At 40.9% G+C, this 27,318-nt stretch overlaps 1 protein-coding gene across 1 annotated transcript; it reads left to right on the top strand.

Moving 5' to 3' along the window:
- The first annotated feature begins 519 nt into the window (after positions 1-519).
- LOC143810131 (alpha-1,4-N-acetylglucosaminyltransferase-like) lies at positions 520-27,318 on the top strand. The gene is made up of 3 exons (XM_077293020.1): positions 520-541; positions 23,270-23,776; positions 26,383-27,318. The coding sequence occupies exons 2-3, from the start codon at positions 23,291-23,293 to the stop codon at positions 26,959-26,961; spliced, it is 1,065 nt and encodes a 354-aa protein (XP_077149135.1). The 5' UTR covers positions 520-541; positions 23,270-23,290; the 3' UTR covers positions 26,962-27,318.

Here is a 27,318-nt window from a genome sequence, read left to right as displayed (position 1 = left end):
CAATCTCCCGAAAATTGATCCCCTCATATCTAATTATTATCCAAACTTTCATCTGCAAAAAAGCCTACAGAAAGACTAGGAAGTTAAGAAAAATAATAATCTTACCACTTCCAAGATGTGAACACACAGGCATGTAATTGATGATGTATAGTTGTAATATAAATAATTTCTTATTAGACTATGAACAGAAATAAAGATCTGCCAGCCATGAATTATATAATTCTGTAAGTCACCAGTTATTTCAATCTCAATCAAAGGCATTTCAGAAGGTGTAGGATATTTGTCCAATAAGTTACAGAAAAAGATTGTATAGAGCTATATATCAGTTAGGTGTTACTGGAAGCAGCATGAACAGCGAGCAGAGGTAGGTATGGATGCAGTTACAGGGAGCAGTCGTCATATAGCAGCTCACTTACATCAGAGATTAGTATATGAGGAAGATTGACAGTGTACTGGGAGGAGCAAGATCTAAAAATGCATTGCTAGCTATTATCTGTCATATACTGGGCATTGAAGGTCAGAGACCTGGAAGCTGTGACAGGTAAAGGATGATTTTTTTTTCATTTCTTTTAATGTTACCTTTGAGTTGATTTATAGCCCATGTTTAATCTGTACATTTAGCAGATGAATCAGGACATGGAAATTAAGATTTACAGCATTTATTGTGTGCAACTATGGAGTTTTGCCATCATCGAAATTCATGGTTAAAGGGGTTGTCCACTACTTTAATATAGATGCCTATCCTCATGATAGGTAATTAATGTCTGATTGGTATCCCCAAGGTCATCAATGTTAAACTAGTGAACAACCTCTTTAAGCTTGTTTAGCTAGTTCCACTTTTCAGTTTTTGAATTTCCACAAAAATTTAAAATAACCAATACATTTTGTTCAACTTCACAATTGTGTTCCACTTGTTGTTGATTCTTCACCAAAAATGTTCCATTTGGTATCTTTATGTTTGAAGCATGATACTGTATGTGGGAAAGGGTTGAAAAGTTCCAGGGGGGCCGAATACTTTCGCAAGGCACTGTATTTCACATACCAGTGTGTCGCTCTTCTTCATGTTTTCATTCTTCATTATCATGAAATCATTGGTGGCCAGTAGCTTTGATCCTCCTTCTTGAAGAGATTCAGATTATCTAATGTTCTATTGTGCGGTGCTGGGCTGTTTTATGTCTGCTCTGTGAGACTCATGTGTGATCACTAGTGTTGAGCATTCCGATACCGCAAGTATCGGGTAACGGCCGATATTTGCTGTATCGGAATTCCGATACCGAGATCCAATACTTTTGTGATATCAGGAATCGGTATCAGGATCGATATTAATGTGTAAAATAAAGAATAAAAATAAAAAATATTGATATACTCACCTCTCCGACGCAGCTTGGACCTTACCGATGTAACCGGCAGCTTCCGTTCCTAAGAATGAGCGCTTGAAAGACCCTAGATGACGTCGCGGCTTGTGATTGGTCGCGTGGCGGTCACGTGACCGCTCACGCGACCAATCACAAACCGCGACGTCATCTAAGGTCTTTCAAGCGCTCATTCTTAGGAACGGAAGCTGCCGGTTACATCGGTAAGGTCCAGGCTGCGTCGGAGAGGTGAGTATATCAATATTTTTTATTTTTATTCTTTATTTTACAAATTAATATGGATCCCAGGGCCTGAAGGAGAGTTTCCTCTCCTTCAGACCCTGGGAACCATACAGGACACCTTCCGATACTTGGTGTCCCATTGACTTGTATTGATATGGGGTATCGGTATCGGCGATATCCGATACTTTTCGGGTATCGGCCGATACCATCCGATACCGATACTTTCAAGTATCGGACGGTATCGCTCAACACTAGTGATCACAGCAGCAGCAGTGAAGTTTCTAATCCCTGGTCCAGCATCTTCCCATCGAATACCCTACTCCCCAATTGCAATTTTACATGTGAGCATCCTGTGGCTGCAATACTGTGATAGGGGTCTATATCCCCCACTTCCCAATTGCATTCTTTGCTGAGCATCCATGTTTAAAGGAATTCTGTAGGGATTTCTTCCAGGCACCACACATCCCAAAGCCTGTAAGAAATAATTTACATAAGGAAATAAAAGTCTATTTCTCCACATGTAGACAGCAACTATGAGGCACACAGGCAAGACTAGACGGATGAATAGTTACGCCCACAAAGGTTTCAGTTATTTTGTCCTATTCGTTGTTTGCTCCATAATAAAAGAAAACCAAATTTTCACAATTGTAGGCACGTTCAATACATGAAGTGATGCAAACCCTCAAAAAACCCTGTGAAATTTCAGGTTGTGAGGTAGCAAAGCATGAAATATGCCAAGGGGGTTGAATTATTTTGCAAGCCACTGTACTTACACGCACATTTCTAACTTTAGAAGAATGAAATAAAAGTTACTTAGTCATCAAGAAGACACATAGGCTTTTCTGGCCTCAAACATGGATTAAGGCAGTGAGGAAAATGCCACGCTTCTCTTTTTTTCTTCCTCCTCCTTATCTAGTATTGATGGTCCCTCAGCAAGTCACCTTAACACTAAGGCTGTGTGCACACGTAGCATATTTTTTGCGTTTTTTTCGTGGTTTTTCGCTATAAAAATGCTATAAAACCGCGAAAAAAACTCTACCATTAAGCATCCTATGTAATAGAATGCATTCCGCATTTTTTGTGCACATGCTGCATTTTTTTCCTGAGCGGAATCGCATTCCAGAAAAAAACGCAGCATGTTCATTAAAATTGCGGCATCGCGGCGATTCTGCACCCATAGGAGTGTATTGATCTGCTTACTTCCCGCACGGGGCTGTGCACACCATGCGGGAAGTAAGCAGATCATGTGCGGTTGGTACCCAGGGTGGAGGAGAGGAGACTCTCCTCCACCGACTGGGCACCATATAATTGGTAAAAAATAAAAGAATTAAAATAAAAAATAGCGATATACTCACCTTCGATGTCCCCCGCAGTCTTCCGGACTCTCCCCTGCACGCTGCCGCTTCGGTTCCTATAGCTGCTGGGCGGTGAAGGACCTGCGATGACATCACGGTCTTGTGATTGGTCGCGAGACCGCATGTGACCGGTCACGTGACCAAACACAAACCGTGACGTCATCACAGGCCCTTCACCGCACAACAGCTATAGGAACGGACGCCGCTGAGGTCTGCAGGTGAGTATAACCATGTTTTTTATTTTTTTTATACATTCTATCTTTTACTATAGATGCGGCACAGGCAGCATCTATAGTAAAAAGTTGGTCACACTTGTCAAACACTATGTTTGACAAGTGTGACCAACCTGTCAATCAGTTTTCCAAGCGATGCTACAGATCGCTTGGAAAACTCTAGCATTCTGCAAGCTAATTATGCTTGCAAAACGCTAGTTTTCTGCGGGTATATGCATGCTAATTCTGCATGCGATATACCCGCGGCAGGAGGCGCAGAATTGCCGCAGAAATTTCCGCGGCAATTCTGCAACGTGTGAACTTAGCCTAAGACAGCTCTTTATAATCATCTGATTCTGGGCTCAGGAATCCAATTTGATACTGCAGGCCTCACTAAAATTGACATTATCAAAGCGTTCTTCACTGAGGAGATAATAAATCTTATAGTGGCCCAGACAAATTTATATGCTAATCAATTTTTCAACCCAAATCCTATGTCATCATTTGCCAGATAGAACCCTGTAAATGCAGCAGAAATTATGACATTTTGGACATTTGTGGCACATGGGCATGGTGAAAAAAACAAAGATCTGGCAATTTTGGAGTACTGATATTTTTTTCACAGCACAGCTGTATGCCATATGGCCAAGACAGGGACATTATTTGAAGCAATCCAAAACGTCTGTTTTATAATAAAGGTAATGCGCAGTGTAATCCCCAAGACAATCCCAACTTTGATTATCTATTTAAAAGTTGGACAGTTATTAACCACTTCAGCAGAAAATTTGCTGTGATATACAACCCCCAAAGAGACATCTGTTTAGATGAGTTTCTTATTAGTTTCAAGGGGGGGTTAAAATGTATACAATATGGAACTAAACTGTACAACCTGTACGACAGCATCTCAGGATATACCAACAGATTTACCGTGTGCAAATTGAGGGACCCCCTGAATGCTCCCCTGTCATGGCCATGAGAAAGACAATTGTTTGGGAATTGGGGCACCTACTTCTGGATCAGGGTTATCACCTCTACATGGATAACTTTTACAGCAAAATAAACATTTTCAATGTTTTCTTCCTCATTGCATTAAATCCTGGGAAGCACTTAAACTGTTAATAAAGCATTTAACCTGTTTTTTGAGCCCATTGATGGGAGCAGTTATTAAAATAGGGTAACTTTTGAGTATTTTCTGTCACATAGGTCCCTCAAAGTCACTTCAAATGTAATGTGGTCCAAACAAAATTGGTTTTGTAAATTTTGTTGGAAAAATAAAAAATGCTGATAGACTATTAGCCCTTTTAACTTACTAATTGAACTTTTCTTTTAAAAAAATGATGCTGATGTAAAGTAGGGGTGTAATAAATGTTGTTTATTAACAATTTTGTGTAATATTACTCTCAGATTTAAGGGCAAAAAAATTATAAGTTTAATAATAATAATAATAATTTTATTTATATAGCGCCAACATATTCCGCAGCGCTTTACAACTTATAGAGGGGACTTGTACAGACAATAGACATTACAGCATGACAGAAATCACAGTTCAAAACAGATACCAGTAGGAATGAGGGCCCTGCTCGCAAGCTTACAATCTATGAGGAAAAGGGGAGACACGAGAGGTGGATGGTAATAATTGCTTTAGTTATTTGGACCAGCCATTCTGTAAGGCTCGGGTGTTCATGTAAAGCTGCATGAACCAGTTAACAGCCTAAGTATGTAGCAGTACAGACACAGAGGGCTATTAACTGCATAAAGTGTATGAGAACATGATGCGAGGAACCTGATTATGTTTTGTTTTTTTGTTTTTTTTAATTTATTTATTTATTTTTTATATTAGGCCACACAGGGATAGTTAGGTTAATGCGTTGAGGCGGTAGGCCAATCTGAACAAATGAGTTTTTAGGGCGCGCTTAAACCTGTGGGGATTGGGGATTAATCGTATTAACCTAGGTAGTGCATTCCAAAGAATCAGCGCAGCACGTGTAAAGTCTTGGAGATGGGAATGGGAGGTTCTGATTATTGAGGATGCTAACCTGAGGTCATTAGCGGAGTGGAGGGCAAGGGTAGGGTGGTAGACTGAGACCAGAGAGGAGATGTAGGGTGGTGCTGAGCCATGGAGTGCTTTGTGGATGAGGGTAGTAGTTTTGTACTGGATTCTGGAGTGGACGGGTAGCCAGTGTAATGACTGGCACAAGGTAGAGGCATCGGTGTAACGGTTGGTGAGGAATATGATCCTGGCAGCAGCATTCAGGACAGATTGGAGCGGGGAGAGTTTGGTAAGAGGGAGGCCGATTAGTAGAGAGTTACAATAGTCCAGACGAGAATGAATAAGTGAGACAGTAAGAGTTTTTGCAGAGTCGAAAGAAAAGGGCAAATTCTAGAAATGTTTTTGAGATGCAGATAAGAAGAGCGAGCCAGTGATCGGATGTGGGGGGTGAATGAAAGATCGGAATCAAGGATGACCCCAAGGCAGTGGGCATGTTGCTTGGGAGTAATGGTGGAACCGCACACGGAGATGGCAATGTCAGGCAAAGGTAGGTTAGTAGAGGGAGAGAACACGAGGAGTTCAGTTTTTGACAGGTTCAGTTTCAGATAGAGAGAGGACATGATGTTAGAGACAGTGGTAAGACAATCACTGGTGTTTTCTAAGAAGGTCAGAGTGAAAGCAGGAGAAGAGGTGTATAATTGGGTGTCGTCAGCATAGAGATGGTACTGGAAACCAAATCTACTGATTGTTTGTCCAATAGGGGCAGTATACAAAGAGAAGAGGAGGGGGCCTAGGACTGATCCTTGAGGAACCCCAACAGTAAGGGGAAGGGGAGAGGAGGAGGAACCAGCAAAACATACAGTGAAGGATCGGTCAGAGAGATAGGAGGAGAACCAAGAGAGAACGGTGTCCTTGATGCCGATGGAGCAGAGCATAGTGAGGAGGAGCTGATGATCCACAGTGTTGAATGCTGCAGAAAGATCCAAGAGAATTAGCATGGAGTAGTGACCATTAGATTTAGCTGTTAGTAGGTCATTAGAGACTTTAGTGAGGGCAGTTTCAGTAGAGTGTAAAGAGCGGAAGCCAGATTGAAGAGGGTCGAGAAGAGAGTTATCTGAGAGATAGCGGGTAAGACGGGAGTGGACCAGGCATTCCAGGAGTTTAGAGATGAAGGGAAGATTAGAGACAGGTCTATAATTAGCGGCACAGTTTTGGTCGAGGGAGGGTTTTTTAAGTAATGGATGTATGATGGCATGCTTAAATGAGGAGGGAAAAATACCGGAAGTGAGGGAAAGGTTGAATATTTTTGTTATGTGAGAGGTGACAGCCGGGGAAAGGGACTGGAGGAGATGTGACGGAATGGGGTCACTGGTGCAAGTGGTCGGGCGAGAAGATGCAAGGAGCCTGCTTACTTCTTCTTTTGTAACTGGTTCAAGGTCAGAGAGTGAACTAGATGCAGTGGGGGAGGGAGGACAGTGCCTGGTATGAAGAGATTGGGAGATGATTTTCTGTTGAATGTGGTCAATTTTTTATTTGAAGTAATTGGCCAGATCGTCAGCGCGGAGATCTGTGGTTGGGGCCTGCTCTCTTGGGTTGAGTAGGGACTGGAAAGTGTCGAAAAGACGTTTAGGGTTATTGGACAGTGAGGTGATGAGGGTGTTGAAATAGGTTTGTTTGGAGAGGTGAAGGGCAGAGTTGTATGTTTTTAGCATGAACTTATAATGGATGAAATCTTCGGGTAGATTAGATTTTCTCCACAGACGTTCGGTGTTATGATTCCAATGGCAGGGAATCTCGGAGATTACAGCAAAGTCTGCAAACATAAATACCAGCTCATAGGGAAGTGGTAACTAGGCTGACCATATACCTGATCCTAGCACAAACAATTAACAGTAGCCGGGGAACGTGCCTATGTTGATCCTAGACGTCTCGCGCCAGCCGGAGAACTAACTAACCCTATCAGGGAAAATAAGACCTCTCTTGCCTCCAGAGAAAAGACCCCAAAGTAATACAAGCCCCCAACAAATAATAACAGTGAGGTAAGAAGAAAAGACAAACGTAAGAATGAACTAGATTTTAGCAAAGAGAGGCCCACTGACTAATAGCAGAAGATAGTAAGATGACTTATATGGTCAGCAAAAAACCCTGCAAAATATCCACGCTGAATATCCAAGAACCCCCAAACCGACTAATGGTGAGGGGGGAGAATATCAGCCCCCTAGAGCTTCCAGCAATATCAGGAATCACATTTTGTACAAGCTGGACAAAAATATGAACAAAGCAAAATAACAAAAAATAAGAAAGCAGGACTTAGCTTATCTTGCAAAGAACCAGGACCTGAAGACAGGAGCAAACAGAAATGAACTGATTACAATGATGCCAGGCACTGGACTGAGAATCCAGGAAGTTTAAATAGCAACACCCCAGGCCTAACGAAGCAGGTGAGTACCAACCTGGGAAAGGACAATCCAAGTGCCAAACCACTAGTGACCACAAGAGGGAGCCAAGAAGTATAGTTCACAACAGTTCGGCGCACCTGGAGCACCGCTGCAGGAAACGTGTTTGCAGCGTGTGCCACGGTTGTCGCCGTCTGTGTCGAGTTGCTCTATGTATAGGAGGAGCAGCTTCATCCAGGGCACTTTGCAGGGTTTCATTGTAATGCTTCAGAGCAGAATCAGGACATGAGATGGAGGAGATTGGGGCCTATGAGGACTGCAAGTTCGTCATAAGTTTCTGGGTGTTAATGGCCTGTATGTTTCTATAAGTGTGGAAAGTGGGGGTGACCTGAGCGGGATGGCAGTTCTTGATAGAGAATGAAAGAAGGTTGTGGTCAGAGAGCGGGAGAGGGGAGTTTGTGAAATCATCTACTCAGCAAAGCCGGGAGAAGACCAAGTCAAGGGAGTTTCCATCTTCATGCATTGGAGAGTTAGTATGCTGCGAGAGGCCGAAAGAGGAGGTTAGAGATAAAAGGTGAAAAGCAGATGGGGAGAGGGGAGAAGCAATGGGGATGTTGAAATCACCCATGATAAGGGTGGGGGTGTCACAGGAGAGAAAGTGTGGAAGCCAGGTGGCAAAATGATCTAGGAACTGATGAGAGGGGCCAGGAGGACGATACACCACCGCCACTCGCATGGAGAAGGGGACGTAGAGTCTGACAGCATGGACCTCAAAGGAAGGGAATACAAGTGAGGGTACTTGGGGGATAATTTGGAAGGTACATTTGGGTGAAAGGAGCAGACCAACGCCTCCACCTGCTCTGTTGTCTGATCTTGGGGTATGAGAAAAGTGTAGTCCACCATATGAGAGAGCAGCAGCAGCGGTGGTGTCTGACTGCTGGATCCAGGTTTCAGTAACAGCCAGGAGATTAAGAGAATTAGAAAGGAAGAAGTTATGAATGAAGGAGAGTTTATTACACACAGAGCGAGAATTCCAAAGGGCACAATTGAAAGAGACAGAAGGCATGCATGGAATATTAATAAGGTAAGAGGGGTTTCTGGGTGTAGCAGTTGGGAGGTTTGACTGGCTATAACATGGGGGGCCGGGGTTTGGAGAGATGTCTCCAGCAACTAGGAGAAGGAGGATAGAAAGAGTGAGCAGATGGTTAAGTGATTTGTGAGAGCGTCTCTTGTGTTGGATGGTGGGACTGAATGGATCTGCGCTGTTATGCAATGTGAACAGAGCATGAGAGCTATACATAGGAGAGGAGAGGACAGAGGGGCCGATATGGATGGAGTTTAAAGAGTTTATGCAAGGGCGGTGAGTGAATGCAGCAGCCAGGATATAGATTATACAGATACATATGGTGTGTATTTTTTCTGTTTTAAGTGAATAGGGAATAGGTTTAGATCGTCTTACCTGTCTCCTGCCCTGTCTAACTGCCATGTTATAACTGCCGCATACTTATAAAAAATAATACTTTGAAAAAAAAATAATACACGAATAATAGTGCACGAATGCACCCCTGCATGAATGCATCCCCAAGCTATGTCTACATTTATAGAAGGCTAGCTCTTAGATCTCATTTTTTTATTTTTTTATTTTTTTTAAAGGTTGTTTCTCGCCCTCTCGTTACCAATCAATCTAACTCAGTTGAGACTGCAGGACACAATAAATGTAGTGATCAGATTAACAAATGTCCAGGTCGACATGGATCATAAACCCCTTTGAAACAGTTATGTGATCTCTCCACATAGGGACAAGCAAAAGTGAGTTAAATCTCTATAAACACAAACAAATGCATAATAAGATGACTAACATATATAGATATATGCAGGATTCAATGCCGAAGATAGAATGACTCAGATTTCAATTTCAAGATTACAAAATTTTCAAGCTTTTTGTGCAGTTTAGAGAACATGGGCCCCTTAGCACCCAATGTATCACATGACATGTCACATAATTCCTTTGAGAAATCATGTGATAGGCACTAGAGCACCTGTGTGTTAATCATGTGACCTGTCTGCAGATGCAAAATGACAGCGTTAGCTATAATAGAGGATGCTATACAATTATCGAGGATGCTAAATAATACAGAACGGCGCTATATATATCAAAAGGGAATGCTATGTAATAAGGGACAGTGCTACATATAACAACAGTCTAAAATAGCATATATATACTGAAGCATTATGATTTCCCTGAAAATATCACTGGAATAAAGAGGCCTAGGCAAAACCCTCAAAAACATTCCCAGAACTTTATAATTCCTACATCAAACTTTACAGTTGGCACAATGCAGTCAGTCAGGTAATGTTCTTCTGGAAGACATTAATCTGGCATTCGTCAAACACAGACCCATCCATCAAATTGTCAGAAAGACAAGCATGATTTCTTACTACACAGAACAATGTTCCATTGTGCCAGAGTCCAGTGGCAGAGTGCCTTGCCCAACACTAGGAGACATTTGGCATTTGATTGTACAATGTCACAAACGTTATATAGTCATGACATGGATTGTTTGTTCTCAGGTACATGGCACTGAGCTTTCCTTGCTTCCCCGGTCTTCAGTCCCTACATTTTAATCCTATAGAGCATCTCTGGCGCCAGATGGAACATGCTGTTCAGACCATGTCAGACCTCCATCTAATTTATTGGCATATGACGGAAGCCTTTCTGTCCACATTCATCAATACTTTTGCAGAACCATTCCCTCACAGAGTGAACTCTATCTCATGAAGAATTGCTGCAGTTCTGAGACCAAACAAGTCATAATTTGCTTCTAGATGGGATTCTCCATTAAAGTGGCTGTTTAGGTAGAAAAAAAGGTGGCGGTTGGAGCTTACCGAGCTTGTAAGATTAGAGTCCATGGGAGGCAAAAGCCGGTTGGTGACATATATTTAGCTGGTGCAGCACAGGAACAATAGTAGGAAAAAAGAGGGAGAACAGCACTTCCAGCAGCTCAATAAAAAAGGACTTTATATAGCAAGCCATGAAAAGGACAAACAGGGTTAAAAAATTAGGCATTTCTTGATTCCAGGATGCTCTTAATCATAGTTTAGCAAGAATAAAAATAGTCTATTTTTAAGCTAGACAGGATCACAGAAATCTATGATTAATGAAAGATGCATAATAAATGTGTAAGAAGAACGACATATGAATCAATTGACAGAGGTAACAATACAAATAACAAAACTTCAATAGATAGAAAAAGGTCACTTTTGTAATTCATACCAGAGTGCCTTGCCCAACACAAGGATACTTTTTGCATTTGCTTGTACAATGTCACAAACGTTATATAGTCATGACATGGATTGTTTGTTCTCAGGTACATGGCACTGAGCTTTCCTTGTTTCCCCAGTCTTCAGTTCCTACATTTTAATCCTATAGAGCATCTCTGGAGCCAGATGGAACATGCTGTTCAGACCATGTCAGACCTCCATATAATTTATTGGCATATGACGGAAGCTTTTCTGTCCACATTAGTCAATACTTTTGCAGAACCACTCACAGAGTAAACTCTAATCTCGTGAAGAATTGATGCAGTTCTGAGACCAAACAAGTCACAATTTGCTCCTAGATGGGAATTTCTATTAAAGTGGCTGTTTAGGTAGAAAAAAAGGTGGTGGTTGGAGCTTACTGAGCTTGTAAGATTAGAGTCCATGGGAGGCAAAAATCTGTTGGTGACATATCTCTAGCTGGTGCAGCACAGGAACAAAAGAAGGAAAAATGAGGGAGAGCAGCACTTCCAACAGCTCAAAAAGGACTTTATTTAGCAAGCTATAAAAAGGACAAACAGTGTTAAAAAATGACGCGTTTCTGGACTCCAGGATGCTCTTAATCATAGTTTAGCAAGAATAAAAACAGTTTATTTTTCAAGCTAGACAGGATCACAGAAACGTATGATTAATCCCTTTACCCCCAAGGGTGGTTTGCACGTTAATGACCAGGCCAATTTTTACAATTCTGACCACTGTCCCTTTATGAGGTTATAACTCTGGAATGCTTCAACGGATCCTGGTGATTCTGACACTGTTTTCTCGTGATATATTGTACTTCATGATAGCAGTACAAAAAAATTGATATTACCTGTTTATTTGTGAAAAAAATGGAAATTTGGTGAAAATTATGAAAATTTTGCAATTTTCCAACTTTGAATTTGAAAATTAAATCACAGAGATATGTCACACAAAATACTTAATAAGTAACATTTCCCACATGTCTACTTTACATCAGCACAATTTTGGAACCAATTTTTTTTTGTTAGGGAGTTATAAGGGTTAAAAGTTGACCAGCAATTTCTCATTTTTACAACACCATTTTTTTTAGGGACCACATCTCATTTGAAGTCATTTTGAGGTGTCTTATATGATAGAAAATAACCAAGTGTGACACCATTCTAAAAACTGCACCCCTCAAGGTGCTCAAAACCACATTCAATAAGTTTATTAACCCTTCAGGTGTTTCACAGGAATTTTTGGAATGTTTAAATAAAAATGAATATTTAACTTTTTTTCACAAAAAAATTATTTCAGCTCCAATTTGTTTTATTTTACTAAGGGTAACAGGAGAAAATGGATGCCAAAAGTTGTTGTATAATTTGTCCTGAGTACACCGATTCCCCATATGTGGGGGTAAAACACTGATTGGGCGCATGGCAGAGCTCGGAAGGGAAGGAGCGCCATTTGACTTTTCAATGCAAAATTGACAGGAATTGAGATGGGACACCATGTTGCGTTTGGAGAGCCACTGATGTGCCTAAGCATTGAACCCCCCACAAGTGACACCATTTTGGAAAGTAGACTGTTATGATTCCAATGGCAGGGAATCGCCAAGTCTGCAAACATAAGTACTAGCTCAATAGGGAAGTGGTAACTAGGCTGACCATATACCTGATCCTAGCACAAACACTAAACAGTAGCCGGGGAACGTGCCTACGTTGGTCGTAGACGTCTCGCCCAGCCGGAGAACTAACTAACCCTATCAGGGAAAATAAGACCTCTCTTGCCTCCAGAGAAAAGACCCCAAAGTAATACAAGCCCCCAACAAATAATAACGGTGAGGTAAGGAGAAAAGACAAACGTAAGAATGAACTAGATTTTAGCAAAGAGAGGCTCACTGACTAATAGCAGAATATAGTAAGATGGCTAATATGGTCAGCAAAAAACCCTGCAAAATATCCACGCTGAATATCCAAGAACCCCCAAACCGACTGACGGTGTGGGGGGAGAATATCAGCCCCCCAGAGCTTCCAGCGATATCAGGAACCACATATTGTACAAGCTGGACAAAAAATATGAACAATGCAAATGATCAAGAGTACGAAAGCAGGACTTAGCTTATCTTGCAAAGAACCAGGACCTGAAGACAGGAGCAAACAGAAGTGAACTGATTACAACGATGCCAGGCACTGGACTGAGAATCCAGGAAGTTTAAGTAGCAACACCCCGGACCTAACGAAGCAGGTGAGAATCAACCTGGGAAAGAACAATCAAGTGCCAACCCACTAGTGACCACAAGAGGGAGCCAAAAAGTATAGTTCACAACAGTAGACCCCCTAAGGAACTCATCTAGATGTGTTGTGAGAGCTTTGAACCCCCAAGTGTTTCACTACAGTTTATAATGCAGAGCCGTGAAAATAAAAATTATTTTTTTCCCACAAAAATTATTTTTTAGCCCCAAGTATTGTATTTTCCCAAGGGTAACAGGAGAAATTGGACCCAAAAGTTGTTGTCCAATTTGTCCTGAGTATGCTGATACCCTATATGTGGGGGGAAACCACCGTTTGGGCGCATGGGACAGCTCGGAAGGGAAGGTGTCGTGATCTCTGCAGGCAGAGATCATAGCAAGCCTATAGAGGGACAAGCTCTCGGAAGATGGAACTATACTGACCATGAACTAAGCCTGCCGCGCAACTAGAAATAGCCAGGTAGCATTTCCTATTTAACGCTAGATGCCCAGCTCTGGCCTAAGACCTAAATAGCTAGCAGAGGGAAATATAAGCCCTGGCTCACCTCTAGAGAAATATTCCAAAGAAGACAGTAGCCCCCCACATATAATGACGGTGAGTTCAGATGAAACAACAAACGCAGCAGGAAAATAGTCTTAGCAAATTTGAGGTCCGCTTACTAGATAGCAGAAGACAGATAGTATACTTTCATGGTCAGCAGAAAAACACTAACAAAACACCATCCAGAGATTACCTTAAACTCTGGCATTAACTCATAACGCCAGAGTAGCAATCCCTGATCAACGAGAGCTTTCCAGACACAGTAACAAAACTTCAGCTGTGAACTGGAACAAATAGGCAAAACAAAACATGGACAAAAGTCCAACTTATCTAGTAGTAGTCTAGAAGCAGGAACAAGCACTGAGAGGCATCAGATAACATTGTTGACCGGCAAGAAACCACCAGAGAAATGAGCTTAAATAGCGACACCCACTACTGATGGAATCAGGTGAAACAGGAAAGAGGATGACAAGTCCAATTCCACAAGCGGCCACCGGGGGAGCCCAGAATCCAAATTCACAACAGTACCCCCCCCTCAAGGAGGGGGCACCGAACCCTCACCAGATCCACCAGGGCGACCAGGATGAGCCCTATGGAAGGCACGAACAAGATCAGAAGCATGAACATCAGATGCATTGACCCAAGAATTATCCTCCTGGCCGTAACCCTTCCAGTTGACCAGATACTGGAGTTTCCGTCTGGAAACACGAGAGTCCAAAATTTTCTCCACAACGTACTCCAACTCACCCTCAACCAACACCGGAGCAGGAGGCTCAACTGAAGGTACAACAGGTACCTCATACCTGCGCAATAACGACCGATGAAAAACGTTATGAATGGAAAAGGACGCAGGGAGGTCCAAACGGAAAGAAACAGGATTAAGAATCTCCAATATTCTATAAGGGCCGATGAACCGAGGTTTAAACTTAGGAGAAGAGACCCTCATAGGGACAAAACGAGAAGACAACCACACTAAATCTCCAACACAAAGCCGAGAACCAACACGACGATGACGGTTGGCAAAACGCTGAGTCTTCTCCTGGGACAACTTCAAATTGTCCATAACCTGCCCCCAAATGTGATGCAATCTCTCTACCACCGCATCCACTCCAGGACAATCCGAGGATTCCACCTGACCGGAGGAAAATCGAGGGTGAAACCCCGAATTACAGAAAAACGGGGACACCAAGGTGGAAGAACTGGCCCGATTATTGAGGGCGAACTCTGCCAATGGCAAAAAAGCAACCCAATCATCCTGGTCAGCAGAGACAAAACACCTCAGATATGTCTCAAGGGTCTGATTAGTCCGCTCGGTCTGGCCATTAGTCTGAGGGTGAAAAGCAGACGAAAAAGACAAATCTATGCCCATCCTAGCACAGAATGCCCGCCAAAATCTAGACACAAATTGGGTACCTCTGTCAGAAACAATATTCTCAGGAATACCGTGCAATCGGACAACATTCTGAAAAAACAGAGGAACCAACTCAGAAGAAGAAGGCAACTTGGGCAGAGGAACCAAATGGACCATTTTAGAGAAACGGTCACAGACCACCCAGATGACAGACATCTTCTGGGAAACAGGCAGATCTGAAATAAAATCCATCGAGATGTGTGTCCAAGGCCTCTTAGGAATAGGCAAGGGCAACAGCAGTCCGCTAGCCCGAGAACTACAAGACTTGGCCCGAGCACAAACGTCACATGACTGCACAAAGACTCGCACATCTCGTGACAGAGAAGGCCACCAGAAGGATCTTGCCACCAAATCCCTGGTACCAAAAATTCCGGGATGACCTGCCAATGCAGAAGAATGTACCTCAGAGATGACTCTGCTGGTCCAATCATCCGGAACAAACAGTCTATCAGGCGGACAACGATCCGGTCTATCCGCCTGAAACTCTTGCAAGGACCGCCGCAGATCAGGAGAAACGGCCGACAAAATTACTCCCTCCCTAAGGATACCTGTGGGTTCAGAATTACCAGGAGAGTCCGGGTCAAAACTCCTAGAAAGGGCATCTGCCTTAACATTCTTAGAACCCGGTAGGTATGACACCACAAAATTAAAGCGAGAAAAAAATAAAGACCAGCGCGCCTGTCTAGGATTCAGGCGTCTGGCAGTCTCAAGATAAATCAAATTTTTGTGGTCAGTCAATACCACCACCTGATGTCTAGCCCCCTCGAGCCAATGGCGCCACTCCTCAAACGCCCACTTCATGGCCAAAAGCTCCCGATTCCCAACATCATAATTCCGCTCTGCGGGCGAAAATTTGCGAGAAAAGAAGGCACAAGGCCTAATGACGGAGCAGTCGGAACCTTTCTGCGACAACACTGCCCCAGCTCCGATCTCCGAAGCGTCAACCTCAACCTGAAAAGGCAGATTCACATCAGGCTGACGCAACACAGGGGCAGAGGCAAAACGGCGCTTAAGCTCCTGAAAGGCCTCTACAGCATGAGGGGACCAATTAGCAACATCAGCGCCTTGTCTGGTCAAATCAGTCAGTGGTTTAACGACATCCGAAAAACCAGCAATAAATCGGCGGTAAAAGTTGGCAAAGCCCAAAAATCTCTGAAGACCCTTAAGAGAGGAAGGCTGAGTCCAGTCACAAATAGCTTGCACCTTGACGGGATCCATCTCAATGGAAGAGGGAGAAAAAATATACCCCAAAAAGGAAATTTTCTGGACCCCAAAAACGCACTTAGACCCCTTCACACATAAAGAATTAGACCGCAGAACCTGAAAAACTCTCCTGACCTGCTGGACATGAGAGTCCCAGTCATCAGAAAAAATCAGAATATCATCCAGATATATTATCATAAATTTATCCAGAAAATCGCGGAAAATATCATGCATAAAAGACTGGAAAACTGAAGGGGCATTAGAAAGACCAAAAGGCATGACCAAATACTCAAAGTGGCCCTCGGGCGTATTAAATGCGGTCTTCCACTCATCCCCCTGCCTGATCCGCACCAAATTATACGCCCCACGAAGATCAATTTTAGAGAACCACTTAGCACCCTCTATACGAGCAAACAAATCAGTAAGCAATGGCAATGGGTATTGATACTTAACAGTGATCTTATTCAGAAGCCGATAATCAATACATGGTCTCAAAGAGCCGTCTTTTTTTGAGACAAAGAAAAACCCAGCTCCCAAGGGAGAAGAAGATGGACGAATATGTCCCTTTTCCAAAGACTCCTTTATATATTCCCGCATAGCAGCATGTTCCGGCACAGACAAATTAAACAAACGACCCTTTGGATATTTACAACCCGGTATCAAATCTATAGCACAATCGCACTCACGGTGCGGAGGTAACGACCCAAGCTTGGGTTCGTCAAAGACGTCTTGATAATCAGAGAGGAACTCAGGGACTTCAGAGGGAATGGACGACGAAATAGAAACCAAAGGTACGTCCCCATGAATACCCTTACATCCCCAGCTCAACACAGACATTGCTCTCCAGTCCAAGACTGGGTTGTGAGACTGCAACCATGGCAATCCCAGTACCAAATCGTCATGTAAATTATACAGCACCAGGAAACGAATAATCTCCTGGTGATCCGGATTGATACGCATGGTTACTTGTGTCCAGTATTGTGGTTTATTATTAGCCAATGGGGTGGAGTCAATCCCCTTCAGAGGAATAAGAGTCTCCAAAGGCTCTAAATCAAAACCACAACGATTGGCAAAGGACCAATCCATAAGACTCAAAGCGGCGCCAGAGTCAACATAGGCGTCCGTGGCAATGGATGACAAAGAGCAAATCAGGGTTACAGACAAAATAAACTTAGACTGAATGGTGCTAATGGAAACAGACTTATCAAGCTTCTTTGTACGCCTAGAGCATGCTGATATAACATGAGTAGAATCCCCACAATAGAAACACAATCCATTCTTCCGTCTAAAATTCTGTCGCTCGCTCCTGGACAGAATTCTATCACACTGCATACTTTCTGGCGTCTTTTCCATAGACACCGCCAGATGGTGCACCGGTTTGCGCTCCCGCAGACTCCTATCAATCTGAATAGCCATTGTCATGGACTCATTCAGACCTGCAGGCAAAGGGAACCCCACCATAACATCCTTAACGGCATCAGAGAGACCTTCTCTGAAAGTTGCCGCCAAGGCGCACTCATTCCACTGAGTAAGCACAGACCATTTACGGAATTTTTGGCAGAAAACTTCAGCTTCGTCTTGCCCCTGAGATAGTGCCATCAAAGTTTTTTCTGCCTGAAGTTCCAAATGAGGTTCCTCATAAAGCAAGCCCAAGGCCAGAAAAAACGCATCCACATCGCGTAACGCAGGATCCCCTGCTGGCAATGAGAAGGCCCAATCTTGAGGGTCACCCCTGAGCAAGGAAATCACAATCCTAACCTGCTGAGCAGGGTCTCCAGCTGAACGAGACTTCAGGGACAAATAAAGCTTACAATTATTTCGGAAATTCTGGAAGCTAGCTCTATTCCCTGTGAAGAACTCCGGCAAAGGAATTCTCGGCTCAGATACCGGAGCATGTACCACAAAATCTTGTAAATTTTGTACTTTCGTGATGAGATTATTCAAACCCGCAGTTACACTCTGGAGATCCATTATTGTCAGGTGCACACAGAGCATACAGAGATTAGGAGGAGAGAGAGAGAAAAGACTGCAGCAAGGCAGACTGGAGGAAAAAAAAAAAAAAAAAAAAATTTCAGCAGACTTCTTATAACTCTCCTTTCTCAACCTGGGTCTTTAACACTTTATGGGCCGGTCAAACTGTCGTGATCTCTGCAGGCAGAGATCATAGCAAGCCTATAGAGGGACAAGCTCTCGGAAGATGGAACTATACTGACCATGAACTAAGCCTGCCGCGCAACTAGAAATAGCCAGGTAGCATTTCCTATTTAACGCTAGATGCCCAGCTCTGGCCTAAGACCTAAATAGCTAGCAGAGGGAAATATAAGCCCTGGCTCACCTCTAGAGAAATATTCCAAAGAAGACAGTAGCCCCCCACATATAATGACGGTGAGTTCAGATGAAACAACAAACGCAGCAGGAAAATAGTCTTAGCAAATTTGAGGTCCGCTTACTAGATAGCAGAAGACAGATAGTATACTTTCATGGTCAGCAGAAAAACACTAACAAAACACCATCCAGAGATTACCTTAAACTCTGGCATTAACTCATAACGCCAGAGTAGCAATCCCTGATCAACGAGAGCTTTCCAGACACAGTAACAAAACTTCAGCTGTGAACTGGAACAAATAGGCAAAACAAAACATGGACAAAAGTCCAACTTATCTAGTAGTAGTCTAGAAGCAGGAACAAGCACTGAGAGGCATCAGATAACATTGTTGACCGGCAAGAAACCACCAGAGAAATGAGCTTAAATAGCGACACCCACTACTGATGGAATCAGGTGAAACAGGAAAGAGGATGACAAGTCCAATTCCACAAGCGGCCACCGGGGGAGCCCAGAATCCAAATTCACAACAGGAAGGAGCGCCATTTGGAATGCAGACTTAGATGGATTGGTCTGCAGGCATCACATTGCGTTTGCAGAGCCCCTAATGTACCTAAACAGTAGAACCCCCCCCACAAGTGACCCCATATTGGAAACTAGACCCCCAAGGAACTTATCTAGATGTGTTGTGAGAACTTTGAACCCCCAAGTGTTTCACTACAGTTTATAACACAGAGCCGTGAAAATGAAAAATATTTTTTTTCCACCAAAAATATTTTTTAGCCCCCAGTTTAGTATTTTTCCTAGGGTAACAGTTGAAATTGGACCACAAAAGTTGTTGTCCAATTTGTCTTGAGTATGCTGATAGCCCATATTTGGGGGGACCACCGTTAGAGCACATGGCAGAGCTCGGAAAGGAAGGAGCGCCATTTGGAATGCAGACTTTGATGGATTGGTCTGCAGGCGTCACGTTGCATTTGCAGAGCCCCTGATGTAACTAAACAGTAGAAATCCCCCACAAGTGACCCCATATTGGAAACTAGACCCCCTACGGACCTTATCTAGATGTGTTTTGAGAACTTTGAACCCCGATGTGTTTCACTGCAGTTTATAATGCAGAGCCGTGAAAATAAAAAAATCTTTTTTTTTCAACAAAAATTATTTTTTAGCCCCAGTTTTGTATTTTCCCAAGCGTAACAGGAAAAATTGGACCCCAAAAGTTGTTGTGCAATGTGTCCTGAATACGCTGATACCCCATATGTTGGGGTACATCCCTGTTTGGGCGCACGGGAGAGCTCGGAATAGAAGGAGCACTGTTTTACTTTTTCAACGCAGAATTGGCTGGAATTGAGATCGGACGCCATGTCATGTTTGGAGAGCCCTTGATGTGCCTAAACAGTGGAAATTATAACTGAAACCCTAATCCAAACACACCCCTAACCCTAATCCCAAAGGTAACCCTAACCCCACCCCTAACCCTGACACACCCCTAAACCTAATCCCAACCCTATTCCCAACCGTAAGTGTAATCCAAACCCTAACACTAACTTTAACCCTAACTTTAGCCCCAACCCTAACTTTAGCCCCAACCCTAACTGTAGCCCTAACCCTAGGCCCAACAATAACCCTAGCCCTAACCCTAGCCCTAACCCTAACCCTAGCCCTAACCCTAACCCTAACCCTAGCCTTAACACTAACCCTAATGGGAAAATGGAAATAAATACATTTTTAATTTTTTTTTTATTTTTCCCTAACTAAGGGGGTGATGAAGGGGGGGATTTGATTTACTTTTATAGCAGGTTTTTTAGCGGATTTTTATGATTGGCAGCCGTCACACACTAAAAGACGCTTTTTAATGCAAAAAATATTTTTTGCGTTACCACATTTTGAGAGCTATAATTTTTCCATATTTTGGTCCACAGAGTCATGTGAAGTCTTGTTTTTTGTGGGACGAGTTGACGTTTTTATTGGTAACATTTTCGGGCACATGACATTTTTGGATCGCTTTTTATTACGAGTTTTGTGAGGCAGAATTACCAAAAAACAGCTATTCATGAATTTCTTTTGGGAGGGCGTTTGGTAAAATGGATAAAGCAGTTTTATTCTTCGGGTCAGTACGATTACAGCGATACCTCATTTATATTATTTTTTCATGTTTTGGCGCTTTTATACGATAAGTACTATTTTATAGAAAAAATAATTCTTTTTCCATCGCTTTATTCTGAGGACTATGACTTTTTTAATTTTTTCGCTGATGATGCTGTTTGGCGGCTCGTTTTTTGTGGGACAAGATCACGTTTTCAGCTGTACCATGGTTATTTATATCCGTCTTTTTGATCGCGTGTTATTCCACTTTTTGTTTGGCGGTATGATAATAAACCATTGTTTTTTTGCCTCGTTTTTTTTTTTTTTTACAGTGTTCACTGAAGGGCTTAACTAGTGGGACAGTTTTATAGGTCGGGTCATTACGGACGCGGCGATACTAAATATGTGTACTTTTATTGTTTTTTTTATTTAGATAAAGAAATGTATTTATGGGAACAGTATATATATACATTTATTTTTATGATTTTTTTTTAATTTTTTTACACATGTGAATATTTTTTTTTTAACACTATAACATTGCCCTGGGGGGGGGGGGCATCATGTTATAGTGTAAGATCGCTGATCTGACACTTTGCTGTGCACTGTGTCAGATCAGCGATCTGACGTGCACTCCTGCAGGCTTACCGCTCCTGGCACATTGTGCCGGATGTCAGCTGCGATAGTCAGCTGACACCTGGCCGCGATCAGCCGCGCTTCCCCCGTGAGCGCGGCCGATCGCATATGACGTGCTATCCCCTCTGTGGTCATATAGGCCCACCCCACCTCGACGGGATAGTACGTCATGTCAGAAAGGGGTTAATGAAAGATGCATAATAAGTGTGTAAGAAGAACAACATATGAATCAATTGACAGAGGTAACAATACAAATAACAAAACTTCAATAGATAGAAAAAGGTCACTTTTGTAATTCATACCTCTAGCGTATTTGCTATTCAAATTTAATATCCAGTGTGCCTCCAGTAACATAAGTCACTTTCACAAACTGCTTCATCTCAGGTAATAATGGACTTTTTCTATTTAAAAAAAATTAAAATCACAGATCACCATCATGTTCGACAACAAAATGGCTTCACCTGAATAGGACCCATTTCTCTTGACAATATTGTTTAAATGTTCCAAAATTCTTTGTTTTAATTCTCTTACAGTGCATCCTATATACTGCACCGTGCATAAATTGCAAAAGATATAAAGTACATTACACCACAGTTAATAAAAATATCAATATGATGTGTCTCCTAGAGATGAGAAAAAAAAAGTTTTGTTTCATCTGCAGCAAAGACTGCCATGTTGCAGCCGTTTCCTCAACATTTAAAAAAAACCTTTTGGTTTCAACCAACTTGTCCCTTTAGGGCTGTTGCGGAACAGACTAGATGAAAGCATGTTACCTAGAGTACGGCCCATCTTTGCCACAAATCTACAACCCTGAGAAATAGTTCGTAAAAATCATGTAATCCTGGTTAATAACAGGAAGATTTTTTTGTATGATTTTATTGATTTGGAGATACTGTAGGCTATAAGATGTGGAAAACATGACGGGTGCACTGTTAGTATTTCCTGGAGAGGCATCTCTAATATTAAATAAAATCTGATCTCTAGTTTTCGTTTGAACTTTTTTTTCCTTCAAAGTAGCTATTTATATATCGGATGCAATAAAGCATGTTAAAAAAATCACAAGGATTTTAAGTTATCCATGAGAAATTCATATTTGTGTGCCCATGTATAAGGTTTGGATTCATAAAGCTACAATATCAGCTCAACGAGGAGACATTTGTAAGATTGGCTTTTCATACATCATTCCTGAACTTAAATTGTAACTTGTTTAGAAAGTGCATGCATTTTAATACATTTTGTTCATTTCAGTCTGCCTTTGGGAGGATTAATATACATTCCGTTATTGACCACATTTTTCCCGAGCCACTTTTGACAATTTTGAGCCATGATAGCATATATTGTCATAAATAGTGACATTCTGATGCAGTAAAAGAAGCCCTAATGTGATAAATTCTCCTTCAATTGGTACCACAGATGCTGTGCTTGGATCCATACTGTATATAGCTGTGTCCATCAAGTCTTAAGTTAACCAAAGATATAGGAATTAAACCTGATTGACTGCAGATTTTGAATATAGAATTATAAACATTTACAACCATGTACAGACTGAAAAGAGATTAAGTCAAATTACAAAAAGTTATGTGGCACTCAGAAATGGTGCCTCTCTCTCTCAAGTTTCAATATCAGCCTTACTGAGAATTGACATGCTTGTGATCAGTAGGCATTTAAATCATTAGTTCTATAACCAGTTAATGCTTGACCAACTCACTGTTTCAGACTTAGGTTTCTTGGGACTGAAAAAGAAAATCAGCCAATGTACACATCCAATTTCAAGAATTTTGAAAAATTATTTTTTATCCTTAGGATATCCATGGGAGACATAATAGTTTTTTAAATTTCTTTTATCAATCGATATGAAAGAAACCCTAATGAAAAATTGATGATCTGCTAAGTCATCTCTATTTGAAGTTGACTTTGGTGGACCTTTGTGGACCTATATTATCCTATCAGATCCTTTTATAAACAGTTGGACCACTTCAATTGAGTCTAATTATGTCCCTTTTTCTTCCTATGCAGATATCCTAGGACATCACAAATATGTTGAAACTAAAAAAAATTGTCATAATTGTGGTTTTTGTAGTAACTGTCACATTTTTTATCAGAATAACTATCAAACAAAAAGGCATGTTTATCCCAGACTCCTTAATTCACAAAAGTTTGATATCTTATTCTTCAAGAGCAAAAAATGCAATCAGCTACAATATTAGCCAAAAATTCAATTATGAATATGCATTTGAAAGGGATGTTCTTCAGCAAGGAAAAAGTATCAAATTTATGGAAACGACAGACAGAATGGATGAGCCATCCTTGGTTTTATGTTCTATTGAATCAGCAGCTCGAATGTATCCGGACAGACCAGTGGTCTTCTTCATGAAAGGACTAGGAGACATAGTCACTGAAGATGATGAGAAGAAAGCTCAGAAACGTTACCCAACCCTCTGCATTTATAAGAATATCTACATTTTCCCTTTAAGATTAAAACAATTATTTGCTGACACACCATTTCTGGATTGGTATAAGAAGGTAAGATCTTGTATATGCAAAATAAAGGAGGAGATTTAATAAAATTCATACAAGGAGAAAAAAAAGTAATTGCTTACTTTTTCCAATGCCACACCTTACTTTCATTTTCCAAAAGGCCTCTTTTGATGTGCATGCATTTTATTATATCTTGCTCATTATTCATAAAAAATACTCAAGTAAACAGAGCTTGATTTTATTTTAATAGTTTTTTATACAGCAGTTTTACAAGAAAAAGAAAAAAAACCTTTAAAAGAGATCTATATTTTTACAATCATAAGGAAATGTTTTCATATATACAGCTCTGACAAAAATTAAGCGACCTATTCAAAATTTTAGTTTCTCTGATTTTTCTCTTTATAGGTATATTATTGCTTAAAATGTACGTTGAACATTGTTGTTTTACTCTATAAACTACTGACAACATGTTTCCGAAATTCAAAGCTAAAAATTTAGCATATTTTTGTGGCAAATTATTATTATTATTATTTATTATTATAGCGCCATTTATTCCATGACGCTTTACATGTGAATGAAAAATCATCAAAATATTTTAAAAAAACCCAGTGCTTTCAGACTTCAAATAATGCAAAGAAAACAAGTTCTTATTCATTCACAAGCAACAATACTAATGTTTTAACTCAGGAAGAGTTCAGAAATCAATATTTGGTGGAATAACCATGATTTTTAATCACAGCTGTCATACGTCTTGGCATGCGTCTTGATCACCTAACCAGAAGCACATTAAGTAGAATGAGGTGTACTTTGGTTGGAATTCAACTGACACTGGAATGGAAAGGCTGTCAGACATGTAGAGATGGTGAATTTCAGAAAACTGTGCAGTGGTCTCTTAATTTTTTCTAGAGCTGTAAGTGTTACTTTTTAGGTTCTTTGTCAATAATGTCAACAGAAACCACAGGAAGAATATTTTGAGTTCATCTCCAGTTTAAAAGGCTGGCAATGGATCATGGCAGACCCCATTGTGTAGGAATCGATTAGATCCATGTATGGTGATGTTATCCTTTGATGGATTTAGCAGAGCATTGTGGCTTCTGTTAAAGCAAATACACTACACAAATAAGAGAATAAATTTAAAGGATAGAATATGCCACCATTTTATGATAATTTGAGTCTCAATTAAAATAGATTTACTTGAGCGAGCTTACAATAATGCAAACTAAGGCTAGACAAACAGTTAAAAAATAGTAATACTTATCTCACCACTCAACTGTCCCACTACCCACGGGTCTATTCTTTTCCTTTCAACATTGTGCTCATCTTTTACAGCCTCTTTAATCAGGACCATGATTTCTGGCTTTACTAAGGCAGCTGAAATCACTGGACACTGCGCCATTATAGCACATTTTATGATGTCACGGTGTTACGACATCCAGCACCTGAGTGATGGCACTGTGTACAGTGATGTATGAGACCTCATAAAGCCGAGAGATCCAGCACGGTGTGCAGAGTTCAAAGAGAATAAACACGATAGGGTATGGGGAAAGGAAGACGGATTATAGGTGACTGCTGAGGTATCATTTTTATTATACATTATATGGTTAGCTTTAAGGTCTGGAGAAACCCCAGAGCACATTAATGAACATTTTATTTGTATCGAATAATGTCACTCCAAAATAAATTTCAATGTAAAATCATGATTTGGCAAATTCGAGTCTTGGCAGGTTGGGTCATCTCTTATCTCAACCTCTAGAACTTCCAACACTTCTAAAAATTAAGGCATTTCACAGAATTGTTTCATTAATTTGACCTGCATATTGGTAATTCTAAGAATATGATTGTGCAGAAAACTGTAGTTGTCCCCATACATTAGAATAGAAAGGAACTGAATTTCCCTAAACTGTGAAGGGTGCAGGGAAAGTCATTGAATGGACACAATTCGGGAGAGAGCAGTTCAGGAGAGGTGAAGATCCTAGGAACGGAGTAGAGTTGATAGTAGTGTTTAGAATGTAACACAGTTAAACACTCAACTTTGCTGCCCCTCCCCCCAAAGGGAGCTTATCTGAAATGTGCTAGTCACCTGTGCTGTGCTCAAGCAATTTCTAATCATGCAGGATATTAGACCAAGGAGATCATGGATATATTCCTATATCTCACACACTGAGAAATCTGCTCTAAGTAATGGTGGGGACTTGTTATTTTTCTGCTGTGTTGTTGCTTGCTTTTCATTGGTCAATTTCATAGAATAAAAAGGAGTAAACACCCCCAGACAAAACTATATGATAACGTCCACTTGGACTGAAAAAAGGTAACTCATCATGAGCCAAATGCTTTGATTGCATTGCTAATATATCCAAAAATTGTTTGAAATGTCCACTTTAACTATCATCCTAATTGGTGCACATTCTGAAAATATTGCTCCCTAAAGCGACTGTGTATGTCAGACTCCATGTTTTTAGCAAAAAAAATAACATATTGTGATGATAAATTACATCTATAGTGTCTCAAAGTAATCTAAAGTTACTGTTTCCACAAAACAAGTTATTGCTAGATCATCTGAGAACTTGCTCTAAAGTAAAAAATGTTCTTTTAAATAATTTGAAATAAAAAATGTTTATATCATTCTGTTATTATTATTTTTGCATGCTTAGATAAACCCAAAGCAAGAAGTCTTCTGGACATATGGTAAATCAAATGCTTGCAGATTTGCCATGATGTGGAAATATGGAGGCATTTACATGGATACTGATGTAATTTCCATTCGACCAATTCCTGAAGACAATTTTCTAGCTGCAGAAAACTCACAACTTACCAGCAGTAGTGTTTTTGGTCTTTCTCCACATCACAAACTGACATGGGAGCTTATGGAAAACTTTGTACAGAATTATAAAGGCAATGAATGGGGACATCAAGGACCTGGAGTTTTCACGCGTGTTGTGAAGAAGCATTGTGTTCCCAAGTTCACATCTGTAGAACATGTTAAATGTGCAAATGTCTCCTACTTTCATCCCGAACGTTTCTATCCCATAAATTATGAATCTTGGAGAAGGTACTTTGAGGTATGGAAAAATTTGCCAACCTTTAAAAATTCATATGCTCTTCATCTCTGGAACTTTATGAATAAAGAAAGAATATCCATGGTGGTTGGAAGCAACACCTTGGTAGAACATCTCTACAAACAATATTGCCCTTCCACTTATAAAGAAGTTTTAAATAAAACTGTCTCCTAGGGAGGGCGAGACTGTCATATAAAAAGTACTTTAAAATATTGCAATAATAAAAGAAAGAATAGTAAATTAAAAAAAGTTTATGTCAGTAAAGGAAAGTAAACACTAATCTTTGTGATGTGCGTTTTTATATTATCGCTGATCTTGAATAAAACGTCTACCGAGATTAGATATTGGTAAAAGATGATCACTCCCTTTTTTAAATACATGTCTTGCTTTTTTGTATTCACTTTGCTGACTTTTGTGACATCCACCATCAGTTAAAATGTTGTACACTTTTAATAAACATTTATTTCATCAAAAAACTTTTATAATTACAAGAAAACCTGAGCACACAGAATAAAAAGTATGTGAAAAAGG

The sequence above is a fragment of the Ranitomeya variabilis genome, chromosome 2 (genome assembly GCF_051348905.1).
Source record: "Ranitomeya variabilis isolate aRanVar5 chromosome 2, aRanVar5.hap1, whole genome shotgun sequence".
Lineage (NCBI taxonomy): Eukaryota > Metazoa > Chordata > Amphibia > Anura > Dendrobatidae > Ranitomeya > Ranitomeya variabilis.
This window is presented reverse-complemented; position numbering and strand designations above follow the sequence as displayed.